The 26791-nt window shown below is 38.8% G+C and overlaps 1 protein-coding gene across 1 annotated transcript in view; it reads left to right on the top strand.

Annotated features, from left to right (window-relative positions):
• MLIP (muscular LMNA interacting protein) overlaps positions 1–9937 on the top strand; it is a 119957-nt gene extending 110020 nt beyond the window's left edge. The window contains exons 14-16 of the mRNA XM_086460468.1: positions 3152–3277; positions 8305–8493; positions 9809–9937. Of these exons, the coding sequence (XP_086316594.1) occupies positions 3152–3277; positions 8305–8493; positions 9809–9937 (444 nt within the window). The remainder of the gene's footprint in view (positions 1–3151; positions 3278–8304; positions 8494–9808) is intronic.
• Positions 9938–26791: the final 16854 nt, after the last annotated feature.

Here is a 26791-nt window from a genome sequence, read left to right as displayed (position 1 = left end):
CAGAGCTGAAAGAAAAGAAAGAGGGCAGCTAACTCTCTTATCCCAAGGCTAGCTCTCCTGTTTTGTCACATATTTTAACCTGATCATATCATATTTTTATTAATCATTTGTCTGTTTTTTTCAGAGGCAGGCTGCTTCAAAACGGCACTGCATCAAAAAATGTATTAAAAACCCATTCCTTGTTAAACATTAAGAGGCAACTTTCTTGTTTACAGGAAAGCTGTTCAGGTATCCAGAATGGTTTAATGTCCCTGTAGTGACACAGAGCACTGCAAAGAGTGACTGCAGTCATTGATATCTATGGGGATCTCTGAGTAGTCTGGATAAGGGGAAGTGACAGTGACCCAGACAGGAGAAACACGGGACTCAAAGGATTGTAGGCCTCTGCTGAAAGGAATGGGGTTGCAGCTGGGACCTTATTCACCAGTTTCAGCAAGATCTTAGGGACAACCAGTGTCATCATAACAAAGGAAACAATCAGAGGTGAACATGCCCATACACCTGCTGATGAGTTCAGTCTTCTGACTTTTGAGGCAAATATCATGCAAGGCTCATTTTCACACGGCCAAAATAACTTCTATCTCTGACAAAGGGTGGCCATGTCCACACTGCCTATCGAGAGGCACCTTGGCCCAACCTATCCTCCTATTTCTGACTGTACACTTGCTGAATTGGGCCAAAACCATGCCAGGGAGCACCCTGGCACCGAATCAGTACAACCAATTATGGGTCAGCTCTAGAGCTTGTGTCTTGGCCCTCTATTTTGCTAGTAGGGCTGTAGACATATGAAAGCATCCCATTGCTACCGTAACAGCCTTTTCCATTTTTCAGTACTGTTGTAGGAAGACCAACACTTTCCTTGGCAAAACTAAGTCTTAGCTTATTTCTCAGCAGTGTCAGTTGTGCCGCCCGCTATCTAAGAAAGAGTTCAAGTTCTTAGTTTTGGATCAAAGATTTGATATATCTTGGCAGGGAGCTAATAAAGCATTTCAAATTCTGGTTTCTGGCTGATATCTGCCACTCTGTAAGCAGAATCAGACATAAACATATGACTCAGCGCTTGGTGTGCAATGTTTTTTAGAAAATGCTTCCTTAAAAGTGTTTCTACAGCGTGCTTTTGGAAGAGTTTTCCTATATAAGGAAAGTAGCTTATCCTTGATGATTTCAGGTACCTCACTGGGCTTTTAATTGCATGGTTACATGGTGTGGAGGAGTGCTAGAAGGCCACAAGTCCTTTGTCTGTGTAATGATGACTTGATAACAACTGTAGCTTTCTTTTTATTTTTATATTTACCTTTCTGATGAGAGCCAGGACTCTTTCACTTTTACAAACTCTTCTCAGAACTCTTAGAGAGGAAAACAAGTATTTTATGGTGAATCCTACAAAGAAATAGTCATGAACTATGGACTATAAATTCATGAAATGAGCACCATATCTTTCACTAAATTGACCTTTTTAATGAAAAAGTTTTTAATGCAACTTTGCAGTTATTACTCTTTTAAAAAAATTAGTATCACTTCATGGCTGACTTTTTGCTTAGGGTTGAATATGTTTTATCTTGTTTGATGAGGCAGTTGAAAAGGCCCCTATATGTGGAAAGGAGGGAGGGGATAAAGCACAAATCTAAGGGAAGATATTTTGCTGCCTGGGCCTTGCTTCTCCCAGGTGTGTTGTGCTTCTCCCACCGCTGCTGCCTTCCACTCAGCCCCTGGCTACTGCTCTGTCCTTTCCAAGGGCTGAGGCAGAAGCACAAGACATGGGGACATCTCCTGCCTCTTGCACCCTCCCCTCCAATGGGCACCCCTCTTGCCCTGTCCTTGCTGGGTGCCTGCAGATCTTATTTTAAGGCGACCCATAACACAGTTTACTTGATACATCCAGCAATCTCGACTGCATCATTTTAAGCGTACTTTCACAGTAAGCTTTTCTTTTTTCCAGACAGACTGCTTAAGTGTATTGCTCTTGCAAATAGGCAGCATGGAGTTATTAAATGTACATAGTCTAAATCTTATAAATAAATCTAATAGTGAATCAAGTTTCTTCTCTGCATTTTTATACCCTGCTGGGTACTGAGGATAGGGAGATGTGGCAGCACTTATTTCTCAGCCCCAGCTGGGCAAGCTGTGCCTCTGGACTGAAACCACAGAAGGAGCTCAGCAGCAGTCCTGTTGTTATCTGTACCAGCTGTGACAAAGACCGCCCATTTTCTATGAGGTAGCTGGACGAGAGAAGAATATAACTGACTTATTCAACAGTTTAAATTCAACCACAGACCCCTTCAGGACACAAGTACTTACCAAATTCCAGTAAGAATGTACACTTTTTTCTTCCTTTTCTTTGTTTACTGGACAATTAAAATTATCCCCTAGCCTCCATTTAGAATTTATGCCACAATTTATGATATCAGACTTTATGGTAAGAATCCTGAAAATCACAGATGTACTAAATTGACAAGTTAATAGTAAATTCTTTGGTTGGCTGGCAGTTAATCAATAAATTTTTTCTTTGTTAAATAATCCAATTCGTCTGAAACAATGGGTATCACACATCCATGCTGATTAAATAGTCTAAAATTGTACTTTTCCAAGTGAATTCTTGAAGATACTGTCAAAATTCAGCATGCAATCACTGCTATTATTCTCCAAAAGATTTTCCCTTAATATGTTGCTGCCTGGATGTGAGTTAACAGCATCATGTGTTGCCCTTCCTTATTTCACAGTTTCTGTTTTGAGGAGCCCAGAAAGGAATTTTCAGTGTGAAAGCAGATGTGTGGTTGTGCATAAAGTGTGACTTGATGAACTTACCAAGATGCAGCTGAACAGCTAGCAAAAACATTCAGGAAAGCCCATAAACCATAGTCTGACAGCCCAGCATCTATTTTTGTATTGGTAATAAACAGATGTCAGTGATGAGGTTCTGTGCATAAAAACAGCTCTTGCCATATCTGTCCACAATCATATTAAAAGTAGGCCTGGCAGCATGATACCTGAATAATTTTGCTGCTGAAATATGGTATGAATAAAATTTTAAAAAATCTCTTCAGTGCAGCCCCACTGGAATTGACTTGTCTAACAAATATTCTGTAAATTGTGAAATATTTTATTTTATTTTTCTTCTGTCTCTTTTCTCCCGGGTGCACTATGGGTCAAGACAAAACCAGGTGTTATTCGTCCTGTGCTGGTGAAAGGAAAGAGTGCACAGCAAAAGGAGGAGTCCTATCAACCCAATCCATTTAAAAAGTACCTTGAAGAAATCAGTGATCAAGATATTGAGCAGGTGAGAAACTCTCACTCTGAAGGATTTTGTAGCCTTGGCTAGTTTCCTTAAAGATGATGGAATAATCTTAGATCCTTATTTTGTCCTGGTGGTCTTCTTTTTTTGCAAAGTTAGATGATTTCCTGAGGGGCACCTGGCTCCTGGAGGACAATCTCCAGCCTGGAGATGGGCAACTGGGCTTTCTACAGTGATTTTTTTTTTGTGTGTGTGATCTAAGGATTTTTGTGTTGAGGAGAGGACCTTTTTATGATGTCTGTAGGAAACATGGTACAAAAGACAGTGGAAATCCTGTGCTCTGCTGTCAAGCAGGTGTCTGGATCAGATCTACTAGAAAGCTCTTCCTCCATTTGGGGTCCAGACCTGAATCCTCTCTAAGGAGAAATGAGGACAGGAAGGACTGGGCAAGGTTCACTCTTCCCTTTCCAAGGGAGACTGCAGAGGAGCCCGAGTGAGTTTCCATGTCAATCCCTGGTGCGTAGCTCCCCAAGGTCCACATTGATGTCCCTCCACAGCTTGAGGGGACAACTCTTCTACCGCACACGAGGGACATTAATGGTCGGCCCATGGGGTAGCAAAAGTGCTGTCTTCCATGGACCTCTGCATAAAGCCATAGGATCACTTTGCAAAAACACATCATGAACTTTGCTGACCTGCATGAGGCATTGTTTCAGAGAAAACCCAGATAAATGATTCTGTCAGCCTCTTCTAGTGCATTTGTGTTTGTGTGCATTATTGTGAATTAAACCTTAACTATGATACATAATCTGAATGTCCCCATAGAAGCTTATTGTTAACCTATCCAGTATGTTTGGAATCTTCCATCTAGAGAGTAGTAAAATGAAGCCAATAGTCCTCTTGTTAGACATGATGTGAATAAAACACAGTATTAATTGAATTTCTCATACTTCTATGCCTCTCTAGTTGCATTAGAGAGAGACTTTAGCAATGGCAGCCCTCTCTTCTTCCTTTTATAACTTTTTTTTTTTGAGATTTTCATTTTAGTTCTTTCCATTCTTCCCCGTAACTCTGACTTGCTGTAGGAAAATCCTGGCATTTCTCAAGAGTACTTCAATACTACAAACAGAGAAAGACTTATTTGTAGTATTAGTAGGTTCCAGCGACATGTATGGGTGGCATCAGAGGGTTTCTCATTCTGTAGATTTATATAGAATGTAAAGCTTCTGTAAAATACAATAAAAATGAATAAAAATGATGATTTACAATTTGTCTCTGGACTTTTGAGGTTGATAGTGCCTATTTGACTTAAGAGACTACAGGTGAGTTCATAGTGAGTTTTTCATACTTTACTTCACTAAAAAACTTCTGATGCCTAGGCACTGTGCTGCCATTTGCCTGGGATGAAAGAGGAGGAGAGTTGACCTGAAGCTGTTGCCAGAGAAGTTCTGGTCTAGGCCATCTCAGTGGGGCCTCTCTGCAAAGTCAGGGACAGCTCATACTTCCCTTTCACCAAGGCCGGGCACCGATTCTGCTGGCTATAGTTTTGCTGATGAAGGAATGATGAAACACCAAACTTTATTTTCAGGCAAATACAAACTTGAGATTATTGCCATAGTTTGAAACTTTCTGACATTTGAAGTTAATTGAGGAAAACAATAAACTTACACCTTATAAATTACTTATGGTACCTATTACTGAAGTACCAAGGATGTAATAAGTCCATTAATAAATGTGGTTGATATAATGAAAGCCAAAATTATTTTATTTAAAAGCTATGTAGTAAACAGAACTAAACATGTAGTGCACTGAATTAGATAGATGGAAAAGTTAATTTCAGAATGGATATGTTCAGTTTTGCTTCCTCTATTTGAAAGAACAATGTCGTATGTTTTAAAGTACTGATAAATTGGTATTTTTACCCTAACCTAATAAATACCACAGTTTGCTGTAAAATACTTGTCATTCTGGGAGATCTCTATTAAGACATCTTTGTTCTGAAGAAGGAAGTACTGTATTCACTGATTTAACAGAAACAGGTTTTGCTTGTGTGAGAAATGGCTACATGATTCTAGAGCTGATCTAATACAACAACTGATAGTATGATAATAGCTAGATCTCAGGAAAACACTAAAGTTCTGAACATGACAACATATACTTATGATTTCAGCTCTTGCCTCTCAGAGATGGTTTATGGTACTGATATAAATTCCTTGTGAGTGGAGATTTGGATGCCCACACAGAATCATAGAATCATTAGGTTGGAAGAGACCTACCTGAGGATGTTTACAATCTTACAGCATCTATGAGTCTCTCGTGAGGGCTTTTGGTGCCTGTAAGAGGGCTGCAGCACTGCCCGCAGAACTGGGCTCAGTGCCCAGACAACAGCTTAAAAATGGTGGTGTTTGTCTCTAACCACAGGGTTGTTAATCTGTAAGGACACTCATTGTTCCTCTTCACCTGTTCTCAGCAGTTAGCATTTTTGCCTGCACAATGGCTGGCTTCCAAAGGCTGGGAGGTGTTCCCACCAATTTTACCCCAAATTTGAGTAAATGGACTGCTTTCTTGGGGTATGAGAGCTGTGGATTAAAACCAGGAAACTAGCAGCTAGGCTTTCTGCTTTCTGCAGAAGAGACAGTGCTAGTCCATTGGCCTTCAAATAAGAACTTAGCAGGCATCTACTGTGGCTGAGGGCAAAACTGCTCATGCATTATGTTACTGATTTTCCCTGGTTTACTTTGAGATTTTCCCAGTCCTGCTGGGAGGTCCAGCTTTTACATTTCTGTTCTCTCCCTCTCTCTGTGTTTTCTTTTCCTTTCTTTCTAATATCATTGCCAAAAACACCCTCCCTAGGTGATGTTGCTCCCCTTCCTTCACCCAGCCCATCTTGAAAGGACAGACCCTTTTCAGGCTGCATCTTTGGGGGTGGTACAGACTAGATGTGGTTCCAGGTGGCATCAGCTTTATTAACTTCTCTCTTTTGATTTTTCTTAGACCTCCGCAGTACCTCCCCTCCCTGCCCTGCTAAATCTCCCAGCGTGACACCAAGCACTGGTGGCTATGTGGGTGACATTCAGTTTGAGACATAATGATGCAGCCAACCGTAACTGCTGATCTTCAGCTTCACGTCCCTGTGTTCAACACATGTTTTTTTGCACAACAGAGAGTAGCTTGTCTGCTTTTAATTTCATTAAGAAAGGTCCCCATGTGGAAAAGGCCATTTTCCTTTTTTTAAAAAAAAAATAATTTTTGCTTTAACAGGCAGCTGTTCTCATGCAGATAATTGAAAGTAATGGATGGAGACAAAAAGTGATTTCTAAATTAGTAAAGATCATTTGGAAAGGATATAGCTCGGCTCATAAAAAGATCGCTCTTTTTATCTGTGTTCTGAGTATATGTATTGTAATATTTATATATATTATAAAATTAATTAATCAGGGAAAATTCCATTTTATTTTGGCTTTTTCTAACACGAGCTTATGCTGTCTTCTTTTTTTTTTTTTTTTTTTTTTCCTGAGGATATATACAACTTGTAGCACTGGCTGTTCAGTGGTTAGTCCCCCACCAGACACTTAGTACAGAGCATAGTATTTCTGAGGTTCCAATTTGACAGCATTAAGCTCTCCAAATTTTTAGATGCCCTTACTGGAGATAGTAATTTCCCCATCACAAGAAAGAATTTTTTTCTACTTGCTTAGTACATTTCAGTAACATTTCAGGAATTTTACAAGTATGGTCCAATTTGTTCCAAAAATCACCATAAAATGTAATGGAAGTATGTGTAACTCTTGAGCAGTGCTGATGTGACGGCTTCATGAAAATTTTGATTTCAAGCTGGCGAAACAGAGGTTTTTTGGGGAAAAAATAGGGCATTTGTTTACATAGTAATATGAAAACAGCTCATAATGAAAGTTAGAGAATTCATGTGCTTGCAAATATTTATTAGCAAGAACGTACACAGGCTCCTTTGTCATTAAAAATATTAAACCACTTTGGGCAATGAAAGAGAAGATAAGGATGAAGTAAAGAGATACTAGTTACATTAATGAGGCTGAGAGGCCAGTTTGCCAAGGTTTATCATTAGCAGAAGTAGGGCTGGTGCCTCTGAGGAGGACCAGCAGGAGGCAAGGTCAGTGTGAAGCAGCTGCTGCCTGGTCCCCTTCCAGTCACTCTCGCTGCTGCTGGGCTCTGATCCGCTCGTTTGCTCATACTCACCCTTTCGGCGGGCTGTACACTAGCTTCTGCTGGAACTAATCTTGTCACAAATTTTCTGGGGCTTGAGCTCAAAGGCACAGCACGCAGGGGAGTTTCTGGTCTAGATTCAGCCAGCCAGGTGGGTGAGAATGCAGGATGTATTGTGTCAATGGCCTTGACAAAACCTAAGCAAGAGATTTGTGTCAAAAGCTGGGTATGCCTCCTTGACTCTATCCCAAATCTTTGAAAAATCTATTTTTTTAAAGGATTTTATCCTTTAGGTGCAAAAACCACACACACATTTGTATTTTTTAACCAGAAACACTATTAACTGCTCACAACTTGCCTTAGTGAAATACATTGTGAGTGCACCTTACTGGTTTAAATGGCTGAAAAAACTTGTGTATTTAAAAAACCCTGAAGTGCTCCTGCTAGTACATAGGTAAGGCAGACTTTCTTTTATACCTCTCAGACACTGTTTTCAGATTGTTTTTTCTTCCAATCCAGCCTCTCAGAAAATATCCCAAAAGGTGGCCGTTTTCTCCTAGTACAAGATCCTTCTGGGCTTTCCTTTTCTGTCACTTGAGCATCAGTTGAGCTGCAGGAAGGAGAAGCACTGGACCCCAGTCGAAGCTTAACTGGTTTAATGGAAGCAGGTTTTAAACCTGCAGCAGGTTTTTGTGTGTGTCCTTTCAAGCTGATGAAAGTGCTTTTTGTGGAGAATTGTATTGGCATGAAGGTAAACTATCTTTCATAGTTAATCATCAAGCCCTATGAAATTTAAAAAATGTGTAAGACAAGCACTTTTCTTTCTGTCCAAAGCATCTTTTTTGCATCCATTAATCTGTTTCTGTTTACTTTTCCTTTTGTTTTCATAGGAGACTGCTCTCCTACACCCTTTGTATCCAACTAAACTGATCCCTCCAACTAAGTCCCCTTTGCGTCCTCCGTCCGTCTCCCTCGCTGACTGTCTAGACCCTGGACCTTTCAGCCACTTGTCTTCCATCACATGTGACATTCATGGGAATCCTTATAGCCCTTACAGTCACAACTCTTTGTACAATAAGGTGAGCGTCAAATGTGGTGTGATTCAAGAGCTTTGTCAGGCTTTTATCTTTTTAATTCTAGGCAGAATTCAGCTGAGTCTTTAGGATTCAGTGCTGGCAGGTGCTCTGGGAGATGCATCTCAGGCAAGCCTGTGTCTCCAGTGTCCCTGGACATATTACTGCTTTTCTTTCCCTCAGCACAGCTTGTGTTGGGGCTTGATTCCTCCAGACCAGCTAGGAAAGGACTCCTACCACTCTTCATTCAAGGTATTTGTTCTCTAAAGGAGGAATAATCTATTTCATTGCTCATGCTTAGATTACTTTTGTTTACCCATACTAAAGTAATGGGCTATTTCTTTTTTCTTAGGGACTGAGGGAAAGGAGGCTAACCTGAGAGAAATATAAGCTTTTCCAGTGGCTTTATCTGTCATCCTGACAAGGAGTTGTCTCTTGCCAATACAAAGGGAATCGCAGCCTTGCTGACATTTGTGTCTTCTTTGAAACAGCAGTGAAGAAGTTAGACAAAATCTCTGTAGTCCAATGTGTGTGTGTGACAGGGCTGGCTAATAAGCTTTGTAAGGTGAAAACTGGGTCTTATGTCTTGACTGAAGTCTTTTCGAAGAGCAGCTGGCACGAGGTATTTACAATACCTCAAGAGAGCCCCTGTCTGGTGTTAGAAAATCATCAGCTATGAAAGTCCATAGAAGGTGCTATTTGGACGCCTCAGTTGCATCCCTCCCATGTCCTCTTTCTCTAACATAGGATCTGATTGCAAATGCTCAAACCTCGATGCCAGGAGAGATAACCCCACTCCGAGACATACAGTGTGCTTTATTTGGGATGTAAGACCTTAAAACGCAAGCATTAGGTGCTGTTTCTTTAGGCTACATCATGGTTTCCTCATGAGGGGAAGCACCAGGATGAAATACACATTACCAGTTTCAGGCACATTGGGATCCGAGACTGCTTTGGAGGGAAGTATCACCTCTGCAAGGAATGTGTGTTGGTCAGCTGTCAGACCCTGAAGAAATGCCTGGAAATGCGTTTCTCTCCCCTTTGACTAGAAACATAATTTAGGTTAATACACAATGTCAACAGTGTCTGAAGTTAGCCTCTTTGTCCTGTGGGCTTTATAGAATGTATCATTTTACCCACTTATTAGGATGAAATAAAACTAAAACTAAAACCAATTTTCCCTTCTGTCTTTGGGACATCCTGAACAAAAGCACCTTTCCACTTCTGCTAGACTGGGTTTTGTTCTGGGCTGACATGTCTATTTAGGCAGCAATGATTTTATAATCAAGGATTTTTTGACAAGTTTCCTGGTTCATTGCAGGGCAGTCACATGAACAAACAAACAGTCCGTATGACCACTGAAGCCAGTTTTTATAATGAAAATGAGTATTTGCTGTTGTTAATGAAAACACTGCTACAAACTCAAAAATTTGTACAGGAAGGTGAATAAGGTAGGGAAAAGCTGTTTGAAGGTAATTAAAATAGTGTAATTTTTTGGTATGTCATGTTAGCTGTTTTCTCAAATAGGGATATTCTTGATGAATAATTGCTGAAATAAGGAAATTTTGCTGCTGCTCTGATTTCCCATAGTACTGTGTGCCCCAAACCCTTCTCTTGAATGCAGATGTCATAGGACAGCCCAGCCTGTGTGTTTGCATTCGACTTGTATGGTGATAATGGCAAGGCCTCTTCATCCACAATTTTTTTTTATCTCAAGGAACTTTTGTCATTGCAAGCAACCTTTGTGAGCTTTGCAAACTGATAAATCCAGCCACACCTCTCTCATATTATCAGATTCTTCCTGTACAATGTAAATACGAGAGCTACATCGTTTCTTTGATTTCTTCCATTTCCCTGTGTAACATAAATTTGCTTTCTTACTTCAGTCAGTTTTTACTGTCCACTGTTAGCAAAGGTATTTCACATGGTTTTCCTGTAAGCTTTACACATCTATAAAGAGCTTTTATTATATTTTTTTGGTTTATATATTTTTAATATATTATGTATATTTTATATATTCTTATTTTGTTATTGAGCTCTGACTCTTTATTTAAGTCTGCAACTTTCCAGGGTTGAGCAGCATCATCCATAGCCCAGAATTCACTGAAGAGTGCTGCATTCTATCAAAGAAAAACTCAGAGGATAACGTAATTTTACTTAAAATACTTCTACAGCAGCATTCTGAATGATTATATCATCAGGGAGCTAATTGGGAGAGCTGTGTTTTAGATGAGGCGCTAGTACTGACCTACTGTGATAATTTAAGCAAAAAGTTTTGGGCTTCTGGTTGACTTCCCACTGCCATCCCTCTCATCATGTAAATGAAGTAATAGGCTCCTAACTTTGGTCAAGACCACATGCAATGATAATGCTTGTGTTTCTCCAAATGCATCCTTAATTTAGTTAATGTAGCAAATTGTTTCTTCCATCCCATAAGATTTAGTGAAAATCCATGGGAATCTATGATGTTAACCATGATTAGTAAAGAAAATTCAATAATTAGACCTCCTGAAGCAGGATTGGTGAGAATGACAAAGGTTTTTGAGATGAATATCTTTTTTGAGACTGCTTTGGAGAATTTTCAGTATAACTCAATTTACCATTGATTGTTTCCTAATGTTTAAAATAATTTTATTTATTGAATTATTTGCAATAATTTTAAATTCTCAGCCAACAAACATAAGGCTAACTGATATAAAATGAGACAGCTCAAATGTCAGAGGTAGGTAAGATTTTTAAGCCTTACTGTAGGCTAGTAAATACCTTCAGTAAAATGTATTGTATTTCTGAACTGATGTTGCTTTCTAGGTAGGTGTGGCCCAATACTCTGGTAAAAGGAATAATCAGATGTCAATACTGGGCTAGTTTAATACAAACAGAGGTTTATTTACACAAGACGTAAATGTTCACCACTTAAAATATATTTTTTTAAAGTTTCTGTTTAGGTCTGTAATAGTAACATTCTTTGATAACCAAAGGAAGACTAATTTAACTCTTATTCACATGATCAATATTTAACACTTGAGTAAATACATGTTGATAAAAAAACTGACAATATTTGCCTATTATTTCTTGCAATAACCCTGTCTTCCTCACCACCCAACGACAGTATGAGCTATTCATGTTTTTAAAAAGAAATTATTTAATTTATTGTCATCATAATCGAAGTAGCAGAAACCACAATACAGTAGACATAGTATCAGGTGCTGAAATTTCGAACTGTTAGACATATTCTGTAAATGTCCTGACATCACGGGAATTTCTTTCCATTCTCTGCTAAACCTAGACTGTTGTCTCTGTAGTCCCTGGAGTTACTCCTCTCCACTTCTCATTCCTGGGTATAAAGGATAATATGCACTGTGACTCACTTGCTGTTGCTCCAGTCACCCAGTCAACATATGGTCGGTGTTCACATAGTCAATCCACATTCTATATATACATATTACTTTCTAACTATATGTTGTACTTTGCTTCATCTGCCGCTAGAGGGCAAAACACACTGCCCTCTAATTCTGGCAATAATTTAGAATAAGCTGTAAATACACTATTGAAGATGGACAGGATGTGCCAGTGAATGGAGTTGCTGCTCTTCACTTGCACTTTCATTAAAAAATTACCTTAAACGAGTGTTCCCTCAGAAGTGGGAAATGGGATATGAGAACAAACAGAATGAGCACCTGTGTCTTGTATTAGGGAGGCTAGATATGGTGAGCTCCTAAAATCACAATAATTTTAGTTATTGGCTCAGCGAGTGAGAAACTAACATCTGTCTCTATCTAAAATGCTTTATTGAAAGGACACTGTGGTGTTGTTTAGGCAGACTGGACACAGTGCCAGGTTGGTTTTGTTTGAAGCTTCACCAAGTTCCTGAATCTTCATATCTGATGGAAGGTGAAAGATAGACCTAGCAGGTTTAGTAGATTATAACTGTTCAAAGTGATGAAATCCATAAGCTGTGCCCCAAATAATTTCATAATGTGGTTTTAGCTTTAATGGGATGAGGCAATGGGAACCAAGGTATTATCTCTCTCCTTCTGCTTGGAGAAGAGCAAAGAAGGCTCTCTCCTTTCTTCTGTGTGCTGGCTGCTTCTGAAATAAAAATGTTGCCCATTCAAGTAAGCTGATTCTGTTCTCACTGGTCTTGTCATCTCCCTTGTCCTCTTCTTCCCTACTCTGTCCCCCAGGCACCAGGTGCTGCTGTTCCTATTTACACTTCTTGGTCTTGAATAATTATATGAGTTAAACTTTTTATTACAATAGAAGTTCCTTTTCCTTTCGATTGGAATAAAACATCTCAGGAAGGTGGACTTGAGCACAACTATTGCAGTGACGAAGAGCCTGAGGTAACATTTGACTCTGTGTTAGCTCCAAAGCGTGCTTCTGTGGGGAATCCCTCCAGCCTTTAACAGAGGAATGTGTAGGGTGGAAAAGCACAACTCTGCACCTGGAGTACTGTGTCCAGTTCTGGTCCCCACAGTTTAAAAAAGATGTGGACAGACTGGAGAGAGTCCAAAGGAGGGCCACAAAGATGATCAAAGGGCTGGAGAACCTACCCTATGAGGAAAGACTGAAGGAGTTAGGTCTTTTCTCCCTGGAGAAGACAATGCTCAGGGGGAACCTCATCACAGTATTCCAGTACTTAAAGGGTGGCTAAAAAGGGGATGGAGGCTCTCTCTTCACAGGGAGCCACATGGAGAAGACAAGGGACAACGGGTACCACTTGCACTGGCAGAGGTTTAATCTTCTTATACAAAAGAATTTTTTTTTAATAGTGAGAACAGCCAATCACTGGAACAACCTCCCCAGGGACGTAATGGAGTCCCCATCACTGGAGGTTTTCAAGATGTGTTTGAACAGGGTGCTAGATAATTTCATCTAGGCTCCCTTTCCCACAAAAGGCTGGACCCTTCCAACCTGGACTGTTCTTTGATTCTATGATTCATATGGAGGCATGATTGATGTAAATTTCTGTCATGCCAGAGAGCATTAGATTTTGGGAAAATTGAAGGAGAAAGGAATGACCTGCCCGAGTGAAGAGCCAGGGGATGAGCAGGTGAGGCTCCCTCAGCTGGAGACCATCTCTCAGTCTCTATTGACTTTCAAACTGCCTTTTCTTTCTCTCAGCAAGAGCTGAGCCCACGATTCACATACATCCCTGTGAAAATCTACCTGTCGGTTAAGTATTTAGCAGCACAGCCTTGAAAATGGATTGGAGGGAACTGGCTTTTTGCAAGAGGTATGAGAAATGTTAAAAAATTACCATTTCTGTGCCTGATCGGACATTACTTATAAGAGTAAAGGTTCAATCTTGCGAGGCCAAGTTTTCTGTAATGTCCAGCTTTGGGGTCAAGCCAATCTAATTTTTTTCCTGGACCTAAATTGAGTTTTATTGAAATCACTGAATGTTGTTTTGTTGGAAGTGTCAACCTTCCATAAAAACTTGCAGGTCAGCAGGCTCATAGATAAATAGAATATTTAAAGGTAATTTTCATTATTTTTAAAATGAAATAAATGGTGTTTACCTCACCATCCAATCTCCTACTCATTGGAGTTCGTATTTGATTAATAGTAGCGTAGTGGGAATTGACATTCTGTGAACACGGCAGCCTTTCAAGGTTGCCATGGAAAAGCACTTTCCTCTCAGACATCATCCCAGCTGCTTTTATTTCTAGAAGAGTGTTTCTTTCTCTCTTTTGAACTTTGATATTTAAATGCTGTACTTGTGTAGGTGTATTGTGGTTGATCAACCTTCTACTATCTGTGATCCAGAACAATTGTTTTAGTGTAGAAAAGGAAATCAGAGGCAAACAAGCCAGTTCATTAATGCTGTGCTACAAATTGGACCTACTCATTAGGAAAATATTAATGTTTAATATTGTTATATCTACTTTTTATAGTCTTTCATGGCATTGCTTGGGCTTAGCAACCTATTTTAATCATATCATACTTAGATGATATTTCTATCACTTTGGACTTCGTTTGATAATGTCTGCAGAAAATGTCTCTAGATTTCTTGCTCAGCTCATCTTTAAAGAAAGGCATTTCTCCTAAAGCACTTTAAAAGGATCATAACTTAGTAATCAATTGCTTTCTTCAGAGGTATCAAATTAGCATCTGAACATGAAGGTACCACCTCAACAGGAGACACAGCAGCGTGCACTTAATACAGAGATGTCTTAAGTCTGGCACTGCCTGGAAAGAGCTCTGCTACCCACTCCTGTGGAGACAGCTCTTCCAAAGCAAAAAAAAGAAATTGATTACTGTGTCACTACTTTTGGCCTGGATAATTAGGCAATTTGGAGAGCCTTGCTGTCTTATTTCCACTAGGAGAAGCTGTTGATGGTAGGACCTTGGTATTTCTTTGTCGTACTTCTGTTCGTTTAGAAGACATGCACACAAAAAGTTGTTTCCTTGAACACTGTAGGATTAACCCCCAGCAGGCACTTTCCATACTTAGAAATCAAAATGTGCCTCTAAGTGAATGCTGTGCCTAGAAGTGTCCAGGTATTTGCTTGGAACATATTTACAACCACTTCTGTTGCTTTCTGCCTTCTCATTTGTACAGGTTGTCTCCACTGGGATAGCTTAAACCAGTCTCAAGCACCAAAACCTGCTTTAAAATGCTTTGTCTTCATTCTTAGAAATCTCTACATAATATAAAACTTGAATTCAGTCTTATGCCTGGCTTTCTAGGATGATTGCATCTAGTTTTCTGCATAGTGGATTTCAGGCAGACATTTTTAATACATAAAACAATACAAAATATAATAGAAATTCTGGCCCTAGCTAACAACTCATTTTTGAGATGTCTTTATCTTAGCTTTCTGTGTCTTCAGATTAATATGTGACCACACATCTTAGGAGAAAAACCAAAGGAAAAACAACAGCCCAAATACTACAACACTCCTAGTATTTGCTTGTAATATCTCCGTTGGTTTGCGAAGGGAATTCTATGATATGCCCCATGGTGACGGAGGCAAGGTTCCCGTAGCTTGGAGGCTGCTTCTGATGCTAGGATCCTGATCCATGACTGGATTTGGACTGTATAAAACTCCATTTCTATGAGAATTTGAAATAAAAGAAAGTAGGAATGTTAAAAAGTAATCTCTATTAATGATTTGGCAAATGGGAACTGCAACTTGGAGACATGTCTTTCTTGTAATATGCTAATAAAAACAAAAGACAGAATTACAAAGAACAGAAGCCACATAGAGGTAAAGGTTGTTATTAACAGCAAAAGTAGAAATGCATTATTGAGTGAAAAATATTGAACAAGATTTGGTAGGCATGTAACCTGTATGAAACCCAAAAACGATACCTGTACACTTTTTGTTCAAAACAGGGAGAAATCAAAGTCTGAAGGAAAAAAAAAATCATAATTGATGGAAATTATCCCAAAACACCCAGAGCTATAGAGAAATTTTTATCTTGGATGTTGAACACAGATGTTTCTAGATGATTTCCTGCTACTTTTTTGGATAGTTAAAAGCTCTTCCAAGGTATCAAAGAAAAATAAACAGTGAGCTGATGGACCTTTGGAAATTCTACATTCTAAGGGACAAATTAGCACAATTAGAACTCTGTTAACTTTTATTGCAGGTATCTATATAATGCGTACTCTGAGATACAGCCTTAATTAACTCCACTTCCAGTTATGTAAGAAAAACGTATAAAATACAATTAGTTCTGGTGAAATTCCAAGTATGTACTTAAAGCTTGAATTAAAGAAACCAATATTTACCTATGTTAACAGATACATTATGGACTTCAAGGCATCAGTGCATTTGTTTCATTTTGGCAAAGTGTTCTGAACTTTGATGAAGAGGTCACATATGATAAACCATAAATTATAGCACTAGCTTTGTCTTTTTCTTAATTAAACAGTGGGTAGCATTTTAGTAGTTATATGATAGGCAAAATATGATCTTAATACAAATTTCAATATAGTAGGTGACAGGTACACATGTACACTCTCGAAAATTCAGTCAAAGTTTGTGGTTTGGATTTAAAGTAGCTAAGGTCAAAGATCTCTGTTGCAGGAGAAGCTTAGTCAGAAAACAAGACTTATTCAGTTTTGCAGCTAAGCTGGGAAGAAAATATGTAGGGGGAAGGTCAGCTCTGAAAATTAAATCCATTTAGTTTCACACTGTCACCTGGAAAGCAGTTACAGTTCTTTGGCAGTTATCAGTTAATGAGCAATGAGCCCCTTCCTGGGGCAGTGTAGCACCATTTTTTTCTAAGCAATGACTCAGTTTCTGTGAGTCCATAAATAGTTCACAGTCAATATGCTGAGGGAAATTGTGGACACTTGCATTGTTGGAAATTCTGAAATTTTCTTTCCAATACAGGTGAAAATTTGTAAATGCTCAAATACTCCAGAAATCAATGTGCATCATTTCGGTTATATGAACTAACTCAAAGCAGATAGTTCTAATCCATGTGATTAGAAGATGTTTGTCTCCTCTGCTGCCTTACTCTGTGGGTGTGTAGGTTGTGGTTCTCATGCCTCAAGTCTTTGTTATGGGCCTGGTACTCTTGCTGGCCACCAGCTCCTGTAATTGCCTATAGTGAAATTAGCCCTGTAAGGAAGTGCAGAGCTTCTTTAGCCCACAGCAGAAAATAGAGGCTCTTATTATGATTGCCACAAAGTGCACTGATAGTGAAATACATTTTAATATTTTATGGCAGTGATCCAAACCCAAACATCCAGGTCAGAAAACGTAATAGTCCAGTTTTATGTGGGATTTCTTATGATTAAACACTTCATTGTAATTTCCTAAATGACTAGTAAGAGTTTGCAAGAAAGATCAAAATGTTTTGCAGAAAGCTTCATTTTCCTGTTGCTAATATTTTTCATTGAAAAATAATTTTGGCAGAAAATCCCCAGCCAATTCCGTTATAGATTATCCCTGCATGAGAAGTTGAACTTGGCCTGGAAAAAAGTAGCCCAAGGAACATCGATGCACTGCTGGGCTTGTGTGCATCTCCCTCCTTCCAGCTCCACTTAGAGATACACAATCCCTACTGCAAAGCCTGAAACTCCTCCAGCTTCTGGTATTCAGATACAAATCTTTCAGTCTTACCCCACTCTGGTGCCCTCCAGGCCTGTGTCCTGTGAGAACCTGTCAGGGAACCATGTCTGCTTGCAAGTTGTCCCTCCTGTGCAGGTACTTATCGGTATCTGGGGAGAGTTTTGAAATCTTCAAGTTAAAAATGCACAGGTACAGTAGTGTGTAGTAGTGATTTGCAAGTCAGTCAGGATGTTTGATTGCATACGTGGCTGAAGGCACACTATCAATCTTTGTTGTGATTATTATTTCTAGTTTATCTTTCCTTTTATATAGAGAGGTGAAAGGTGCAAAGGAATTGGGTGCTTAACTGACTGAATCTTTGAAATTGGTTTTATACTGTGTCATTTCAGAGACACTATAGACATCATAACTATAAATTGTCCCTTTACATTACGTACTTTCTCTCTTCTTAGTTGATGGTAGTCCTTGCTCTGCTGCTGTGGGTGTTTTACATTTATCAGTACCCTAAATTTCATGTTCTTGTACTCAGAAAAGGTGGTTAGGTGTAAAATTGTTTTATAAAAAAAGTTTACTTGTTATGCGTGTATAAATAAACATTTATAGTCTTTGAGGAATTAGTAATTTTTCCTGTCGTGAAGGAATGACTCTTTGTTTCATAAGAGTCTAGAGCACCTAATTTATTTTCAGAGTGGATTAAAAACTTAACAGAGTAGTTTAAAAGAATAGTGTATATGTAAATGTTCTCTGGTTACTATAGTTAAAACTTTCTTATTTCTTATGTACGTTATCTCTTGCTGGTTCCAAAGAGTTTTAAACCCGTGTCTCAATTAGCAAAGGTTGCAGACCCTCTAGAGAGTGACTTAGATTTATGAAAAAGGCCTTACATTGAGAACACCTCAAAAAGCTTTTTATTAGTTCAGAGGCAGCTGTGATTCATAGCACAATAAAGATAAACTGACCTTTTAAAGGCAAATATATCTTGCTGATTACTCTGCAGAGCTAAATGAACAAAGGTCTAACTAAGATGTTATATAACCATCTCTTTTCTAAGCCTTGACTGAGTCTGTAAGAGGTTATTTTGGCCAGGTATATAATTTCCCTTTGAATTTACACACTGCAAATGCTTATATATTGTCAGGAAATTCTGCTCTCCTCAGTACAGTTTCTACAGCCACAAATGCAGATTTGTCTAGTTTGCTCTTTCACTGTTCTTAGAAACAACAAAGAAAATGTCACATTTCCAGAAAACTGAGTGACATCTGGAAAAGTTAAGAATCATTAATTAACCTTGTAAGAGTAATGCAAAATTTTGTAACTGGCCAAGGAAACAAGAATAGAGATTATAAAAGCAATATTGTCATCTTCCACCATCAACAGATGCAATCCTCTTACATTTGTAGAAGAAAACAGGGCTTCTTGCCAGCGGCTTTGACCTGGAGATGAAAGACTACCAGTGACAGAGCTTGATGAGATCTCACTAAGACAATACACCTGTAAAAAGTACACAGTCCAAGTTGCATTCACACTTCAGATTTGTGGACATGGCCATATTCCTACATGACTCTGAGGGATGATAGTCACATGATGTCTAGTAAGGAAGGGTTAATCCCACCTCATTCTGCCTACTTTGCATTCTGGTACTTTTAAGTCGACTGTCTGGTACTCTGACGTTGATAGCTCATCATTGCAGAGAGATGACCGCACTCTGTGAGGATCTTCCCCCTGTGCATTAGGGTGTAAGTTGTACTATGATTCAGGTACAAGGGTGAGTTTAATCACGTAGGCTATCCATCCTGTTAAGTGTCCTCCAAACAGCCTGGGCTGACCACCATGCAGAGAAGACAACGGAGATGCCAATGCTCTCCTTTAGTACTTGCCCAGACAGTGAGAGACTTGATTACAGTGCTCGTCTCACTCTTCAGATATTCAAACTTCTCTCTCTTCCAAAAAAACCCAGTCTTTAGCCACGGAGCTGAAGAAAGCAAGTGCACTGAGACAGTGAGTTCCATCCTGCTTGTGGGAGGGATGTGATGTGCATTCAAGAGTACAAAAATCTTATTTGTAAGGAAAAATCAGAGAGGAAAGAATAAGACTGCAGCTTCTTGGTTAAACTCTGGGAGGACAGGCATGGGATCTTTTCCACAGCAAGGCTGACACGTTTCAGATTATACTGACACTTGATGAAAATAACACAGGGAACAAGACTCCAGCTCGTTAGGATGAAGTCATGCAGACCAAGTCACTCAGCTCCTATACAGCTGGCAGAGGCAGAGATGTACGATTTCAGGGAAAAATCCAGTGCCCTCCTTTCAGGGACCTGCAAGACTAAGACTTATTTCACCAGAAAGAATGCAGTGCTTGGCTTATCTGATCCATATGCACTACAATACTACTTAAAATTCTTATAAATCTAGTCACATGTGACTTCCTTAAGACTAGACCCCATGTCCATGGCAAAACCAGGTCTCCAGATACCTGACTAGTAGAACGTATAGAATCTTCTACAATAACTTCAGGGGGTTTATGTCAGAGAATACTTGTGAAAACAGAGAGAACTTTATATTGTTCCGTTTTTCTCCAAGTCTTAAGCCTGTGTTAAATTTTTTGCCCCATTATTAACCAGCTAAGTCCTTGTTTGCCTCTCACTAGTCTTCTTTCAATTAAGCCACTCCAAAATAATCAGTGTTAAGACTGTCTGTCCAGAAAATACATATAATTTTCCCTCTCTAAGGAGACAGTTATACATGTTGGATCTTTAGTTTGAAAAGAGGATGCTGTCAAAGTAAAGGAAGCAAATATATTTTTTGGACAAAAAAAGATTACTTTTGTCAGGTCCAAGGAGGGACTTGAGACCTCATACTAAAGAACAAGGTAAGGCAGAATCGTGACTCAGAGAGGCATTTCAAGTTAATGCGCTAGGCAATGAATACCGGCAAGAAAGGCCAGGATGAGATAACACAATAAAAGTGCGCTTTTAGTTCATTTGCTCTCTGTGCAATTTGAGAAAAAGAGCTGTTGTGTTCTCAGATTGCTACCTGACTAGGGAGCTTTTCTCTCTTGCAAGCAGTGGACAATTCTTCTCAGAAAGAGTAGCCACACATCAGAAAGTAAACAGAAAATGATCAATACTTTCCCACTTATCCTTGTGATTGACCTTTCTTGCATTGCCTGGAATATAGAGATGCCATATTCTGGTGAGGCAATAAGTAACTCAACTGTAGGGTTTATTTCAATTAAATAAGCTTGCCAAGACACCACAGGCATTGCTAGAACTTTGTACCTGTGTATCACCAAGGGTTGCCCACCCTTGGTAGCTTCAGTATACTATGTTTGTAAATAAGACTTCTGTCTCCAACACACGTCATTAAACACCTCCTGTGTCTGTTGCGAAGAGCTGTGCTGCAGCAGTGGGGTGGTGTAAGGTCTGGGGGCTGCCTTGGTGGCTCTGCTGGCTGAAATCAGGAGCCAGGTGTACAGCAGAGGGTGGGATGTTGCTGCTGAGAGGGTCTAGGCTCCTCATCCCTTCCTTACCTGCCCTTTACCTAAAACTATTCCCTTGTCTAAATTTACCGAATAAGTAAATGAACTTACTGCCTAAAGTTATTCATTTGCCTTTTCATTTTTGGGAAAAAAAAAAAAAAAAAAAAAAAAGAAAGAAAAAGTTAAATGGTTCAAAGTTACTTCTTCTTTTTGTAACTGCTGCTATTGTTGCTAGCAGTTGGTAGCAGAACTGTTGCTGTTCCTGCTTCCCTGGAAATGAATCAGGGCAAATTTACAAAGGGAAAGAGCAATACAGAAGAGATCCATAACGTAATTACAGAAAATTAGAGTATGTTCTACTTCAGTATCCTTCTTTGTATGTAGGCCCAGTTTAGCAGATCAGTTTTGCTTCTCAAAAAGTGCAGTTTCAAAATCAATTTTCTTAGGTCAAGAGCAAAATTTTTTTAAGCAACACATCATGTGTTAATTTACTATTTGATCTAAATACCAAAACAAAGTAATGCCTTTGACACATGGAAAATAGCAGGCTTCCTCGAACGTTGCTTTTGTACAGTCCTAAAATACCCAAACCCCAACATTTTCAGCAACCTTTACACTAAAGAGGATGTCTCTGTGATGCTGTATAGGAAAACCTCACAAGCTTACGATCTTAACATTGCCCTTACGATCTCCAGCTTACCTATTTACCTGTGTTGTAATTAAAATCTTATTGAAATTGCTATGGTTCTTCACTTGAGTCATATCCATCAAACTTCATTACTCTCATGCAAGTCATCTAATACACAAAACACCGGAAAATTACTGAGATCTAAAAGTCTTTTCTGCACATACTAATTACTGTTATACAGCATTTTTTAGTTAAATGTATGATTTATGTCTATGAAACTTAAGATTAAGGACAGCCCTTTTGGAGGAGATTTAACAAGACAGATATTCAAAGTGACAGAAACATGGCTGCAGTTTAAAATAACTTCATATGCATTATCTCATACTAAATGTATCATAAGACAGGTGCCCTTGCTGTGATTTTTACTTGAGATGCCTCTTTCAAATTGGAAAGTGATTTATCCCTTTCCCACCCATTTAATTATGTGAATATGATACAACAGAAAACAGGCCATATCCTGAAATAGATTTTCATGCAGACAAGGAGCAGTAACAGAGAGCCTGTTCAACAGGGAGTCTGTTGAACACAAATGGGATCTCATTGCCTTGCTATCCTTTGCATGACTGAGGGTATTGGATTTCGTTGTTATACTTTAGTGATATTTTATATAGAAATTGAACTAATAATGAATTTCTTTTTCCTTTTTTTAACCTCATGCTCTCTCCAACGTGTGACATCTTGGCTCGGCAGCCCAGTCATCCCATAGTGCCTATTCCAGAAAACGAAACACTCAGCTCTAAGGAGGTAACCAGTTGACATTTAATGGGTTTAAGCATTTGCATGCTAGCTTTATCTTTTATTTATGCAGCTTGTAGAGTTGATGAGGAAAAATGTGCTGAGCTCCCAAGTCTGCTTTTGTCCAGTGCATGGACTAGATAAGCATTCAGTATTCTTAATGATTAATGAAGAAAAAAACCAAGAGTTGTTCTGCAGACTGTGTTGCTTATGTGAATTTGGAGTAACACTAACATTTACACTTCAGCTTCCTGATCTGTGCTGTCAGAATGTTAGCAAACAGGATTTGTTAAATTATGCAGTTAGCCCCATTTAAATCATACATTCCACAATTTGCAGTCACTAGTATAGCTTCTGTTTTAAATACCAGATACAGCAACTACCAGAAGCATTTAGGATAATTAGTTATTGAGAATTTCATAATGGACTGTCAAGAAAACATAAAACAACACATAGTGCAAGTTTGCCCAGTATCAAAATTCAGTGCCAGCTTTATTTGACTTTGAAGAAGGACACCAGTCTTCTTGAAGCCTAAATTCATTGGCCAATTCCCTACTACTTTTATATATCTAAACTCTAGGACTATAGTTGTTACCACCCTAGATAATTCATTCAGCGAGAGCTGAAGCAATCTACTACACATCATCAATTTTCTCTTGAGACAGAGCATATAAAAGTCAAAAAGGTTCTGCTGGCCCAGGCAAGTCTTTTTTCCAACAAGGTCATGAACATGAAACTGAATTATAGCCTTAATGTTGAAATAAACATATGTAACGTATGTAATTTATTTAACTATCATATTCTTTACTATAGGCTTTGGAATGTAATAGAAACATCTTTAATTAAAGAACATTTTCAGTATTATTTTAGAAATTCACATAAGAAGGCATAACAACCAATAATAGAAGTATGAGTACATTTATGACACAAGAATGAATTTTTTACTACCGAGATCTCTTTTGGTTACAAAGTGCGTGCTCATAATTAATTCACAGGTTTTTTGGTGGGTTTACCAATATAGATAGGCATAATAGCTCCATTTTTGTAACCCAGTTTACTTTTAATTTATTATTTTAATATAAGATTCTAGTCTTGCTAAAAGCAGTGAAATGAGCACTTAAAAAAATGAAGTGGATTTTTGCCAATGATTGCTACCAAATTAGTAACTTCTTGTTTTGAAAAATATTGAGAGAGTTTTGAGGTCAAGCCCGTGACATATTAGAAGCACAGGATTTGCTTGAATTCTGAGCTTGTTGACAGCCTGTCAATATATCCTCACAGTTTATCTCAGTTTCCACTGGAAAAAAAAAGGTTAAAAGAAAGTAAAAGAAAGGAAAAAAAAGGTAGACATCTCACTTGTTGGGCGGATCAATGGACTGCTGTTCTGCACCAGAAGTATGTAAGACATGGATGTAGTCTCTTATTCTCATGTGCATCCCTGGCCTTTCTGTGCAAGGGGTCAGGGACTTACAGCTACTTCATATCTCTTTTTGTTTGAATTGTCATCACAGCTTTCCAGCCTCCTCCCTTTTACCTTGTCTTTGACCTTTCTCTTGTTTCTACACCAACATTTCCCTTTCCTCTGCCTCCCAGGAGCCACTTCTTGGTTCTTTTGAAAGCAGTTGTTACAGCTTCTGCTGTGGATCTGTCCAAAGGAAGCCCCAAGATGCCTTCAAAATTTAGACAACAAATACCTTGCTGAGCTTCTCAGATAGGTTGTTTATTTCCATCTCATCTGTAAAGTTTCTGAAATGTTATTGAGTAAAGGTATTTCATTAGAGGGTGGTGAAAGGGACTGAATAGTTCTAAGGATAAATTTGTTGTGGAGGTGAAAGTGATTTGCACTACATCAGGCACTCTAAAGTGTGTTCATATATATATACACACACATATATGCACATATGTGTATTTCTATAAGTGTGTATATATTTATATGTATTCGTGTGCATGTATAGATATGCAGCCTCCGACGATGCAGCTGATTTTCCTGTATTTGAAAATGACAGAGGAAAGCAAACAGCTAGGTCCCATTTCTCATTCTTCTTCTTTACAATTTGCACATTGAAGGAGAGCTTTGCGGATCTGATGGAAAGAGAGATCTTTTCAAAGAGAACTCTTTTAATAAAGAAGATACATAATTTAACTGATGTGTTATTAAGATCAGTTCAGAAAGTGAAGCATCCCGTCACACTCTCAATTAAAGTCAGGCTACCATGACTGAGATATGCTTGAAAACATGAGGTTGTAACGTGTTCTGAACTGACAATGACAACAGAAGTGCAAAATTCCTTTGGTTAGAGGCCAACTTGGTCTGTTCCAAGGCAGATAAAATATATAGAACTGTCTTGTAAAAGTTACCTTGTATTTTAAACAAACGCTTCGAACAGAATTTCTATCAATCAATTTATTAAAAAGTTTAAACGTATTCCAACAGTTGGAACATTTGCACCATGACCTGTAGAACAAAGATCTCTGATGAAATTATGGTTGCATTTATAAAGACAATTGGAAAGAAGAGGATTTATCCGGGCTGTTATCACTACTCTGTATTTCCCTTGATTAACATCTCATTTGGTAGTGGTCATTCACCACTTACAATAATGTTAGCTGGAGGAAAATGGTTTAAAGTTTAAAAAAAGTGTCAGATACCTTTTGGTACAGCTGAAAAAGCTGAGTATTCGTGCTGGTTCCCTGGGGCCTGTCGCTAATGTGGATTTTGTAACTGACTATGACTATACAGGTGGACTCCAGTCCACCTGTGGATACAGCAGGAAGAATTGTGTCAGGCTTACCACAAGGTGGTCAGGAAAAAAAAAGTCAAGAGATTACACATCTTCTGTTTTCTCTGTTACAAAAAGTCTTCTCCAATGAACTTTTCAAAGTACTTTTACAGGGCACTTTATTATTTTTCCCCAATTTTTAATCTTATTTTTAGCAGGAGGTGACCAGAGGACACCATGCTGGCCATGTTGAGACTGAGCAATGTCTTTCCACGTTTAGGGGGTGGCAGAGAAGACACAAATACATCTAGAGATGACCCACTTTGCTCATTCTCAGTCAAGAAGGACTGAACAAAGGCATTCATTTGCCTTGAGATGTGTTGCTGGAGATGGAAGTACATAGCACTGATACCCAGAAGGAGGTTGATGTTTGTGCTATGTGGAGACAGACAGGAGAGCAACATAGAGCCAGGAGCAGCTCAAAACATTTGAGGCACTTTTCTTAGCTGCCCTGAGAGTGGTGGCTTCCTTAAGATGTGTTGTTTTTGAGCTGTCTCCAAAGAACCACCAGATTTTCATCATTTTCTCTTTTATGTGGTTGGTTCTTCCAAAGTGTGTGTTATGCTGCTTTCCCTTTCAGTGCAGTGAAAAAACCAAGGTGGGCCTTGGTTGATGATTTTTGACATCACAACATCTTTCAGGCACCTGTATTGTTTCTTCTTGTTTAGGAACCTGTCTTGACTCTAGGAACCTATCTTGACTCTAGGAACTGTTTATACTGAATTTACACTTTATGAGTTTACATAACCCACAAGTCTCCAACTAATTTAAAATGTCCTTTTTATCAGTGAAGTCCTGTTTGGATGCTGAATTGATTAGGAAAAATTCTGTCAAGTTATAAGCCAAACATTACTCTTACTGCTGTAATAAAAACCTTAGATGTCTGTCCTATAGTCTCTGTCCTCACCAAAATGCTCTTCTTTATCTAAAATTATGTATAGGCTCATAATTCTTCTGCTGCCATGTTCTTCCCTCAGAGCTGAGAACACAGTGAGAGAAAGTTAGTGTGATTTATGCGATTCCAGGGCAGATGGTCTGTGAAACATAAGCAGCTCCTTGACCTTTAGGAAGGAATGAGAGAGAGGAAGAAGGGAAGGTGCTGCAAGTTTCTACTTAGTAATTCATATTGTTTTCCTCAAAGGGATGTATTCAATAGGGAAAAAAAAAAAAAAAAAAGAATTACCTTTGTATTCAGAAGAGCAACATTCTCTTCTTCATGCAACTTTAGCTTCATTCTGTAACAGCATGAAGCAAATCGATCTGTCAGTTGCCTGTGAAAGTAGGAAAACAAATAAGGGACCTTCTCCCCCTTGTGAAAACCTTCTCTACAACCAGTGCTTTTTAGTTGGAGGAGATCTGAAGGATACTCCTTTAAAACCTAACCAAGAGATATACCAGTAATTTCCTATACCTACTGTCTTCCTTTCAAGCAAACCTAGTGTTTGCCCAGGTTATGACATGTGAATGATGTTGTAATCATTCTCAGAATTGTACTGAGTCAGAATCTTTAGAGAGAACATGGGGCATATGTACCTGTGTAGCCACAAAAAGACATTGCATGCAGGTGCTAAAAGTGTGTACTCACTACC

This window comes from Leptosomus discolor, chromosome 2 (assembly GCF_034619465.1).
Source record: "Leptosomus discolor isolate bLepDis1 chromosome 2, bLepDis1.hap2, whole genome shotgun sequence".
Taxonomy (NCBI): domain Eukaryota; kingdom Metazoa; phylum Chordata; class Aves; order Leptosomiformes; family Leptosomidae; genus Leptosomus; species Leptosomus discolor.
Note: the sequence above shows the minus strand (reverse complement) of the source record. Positions and strands in the feature narration are given on the sequence as shown.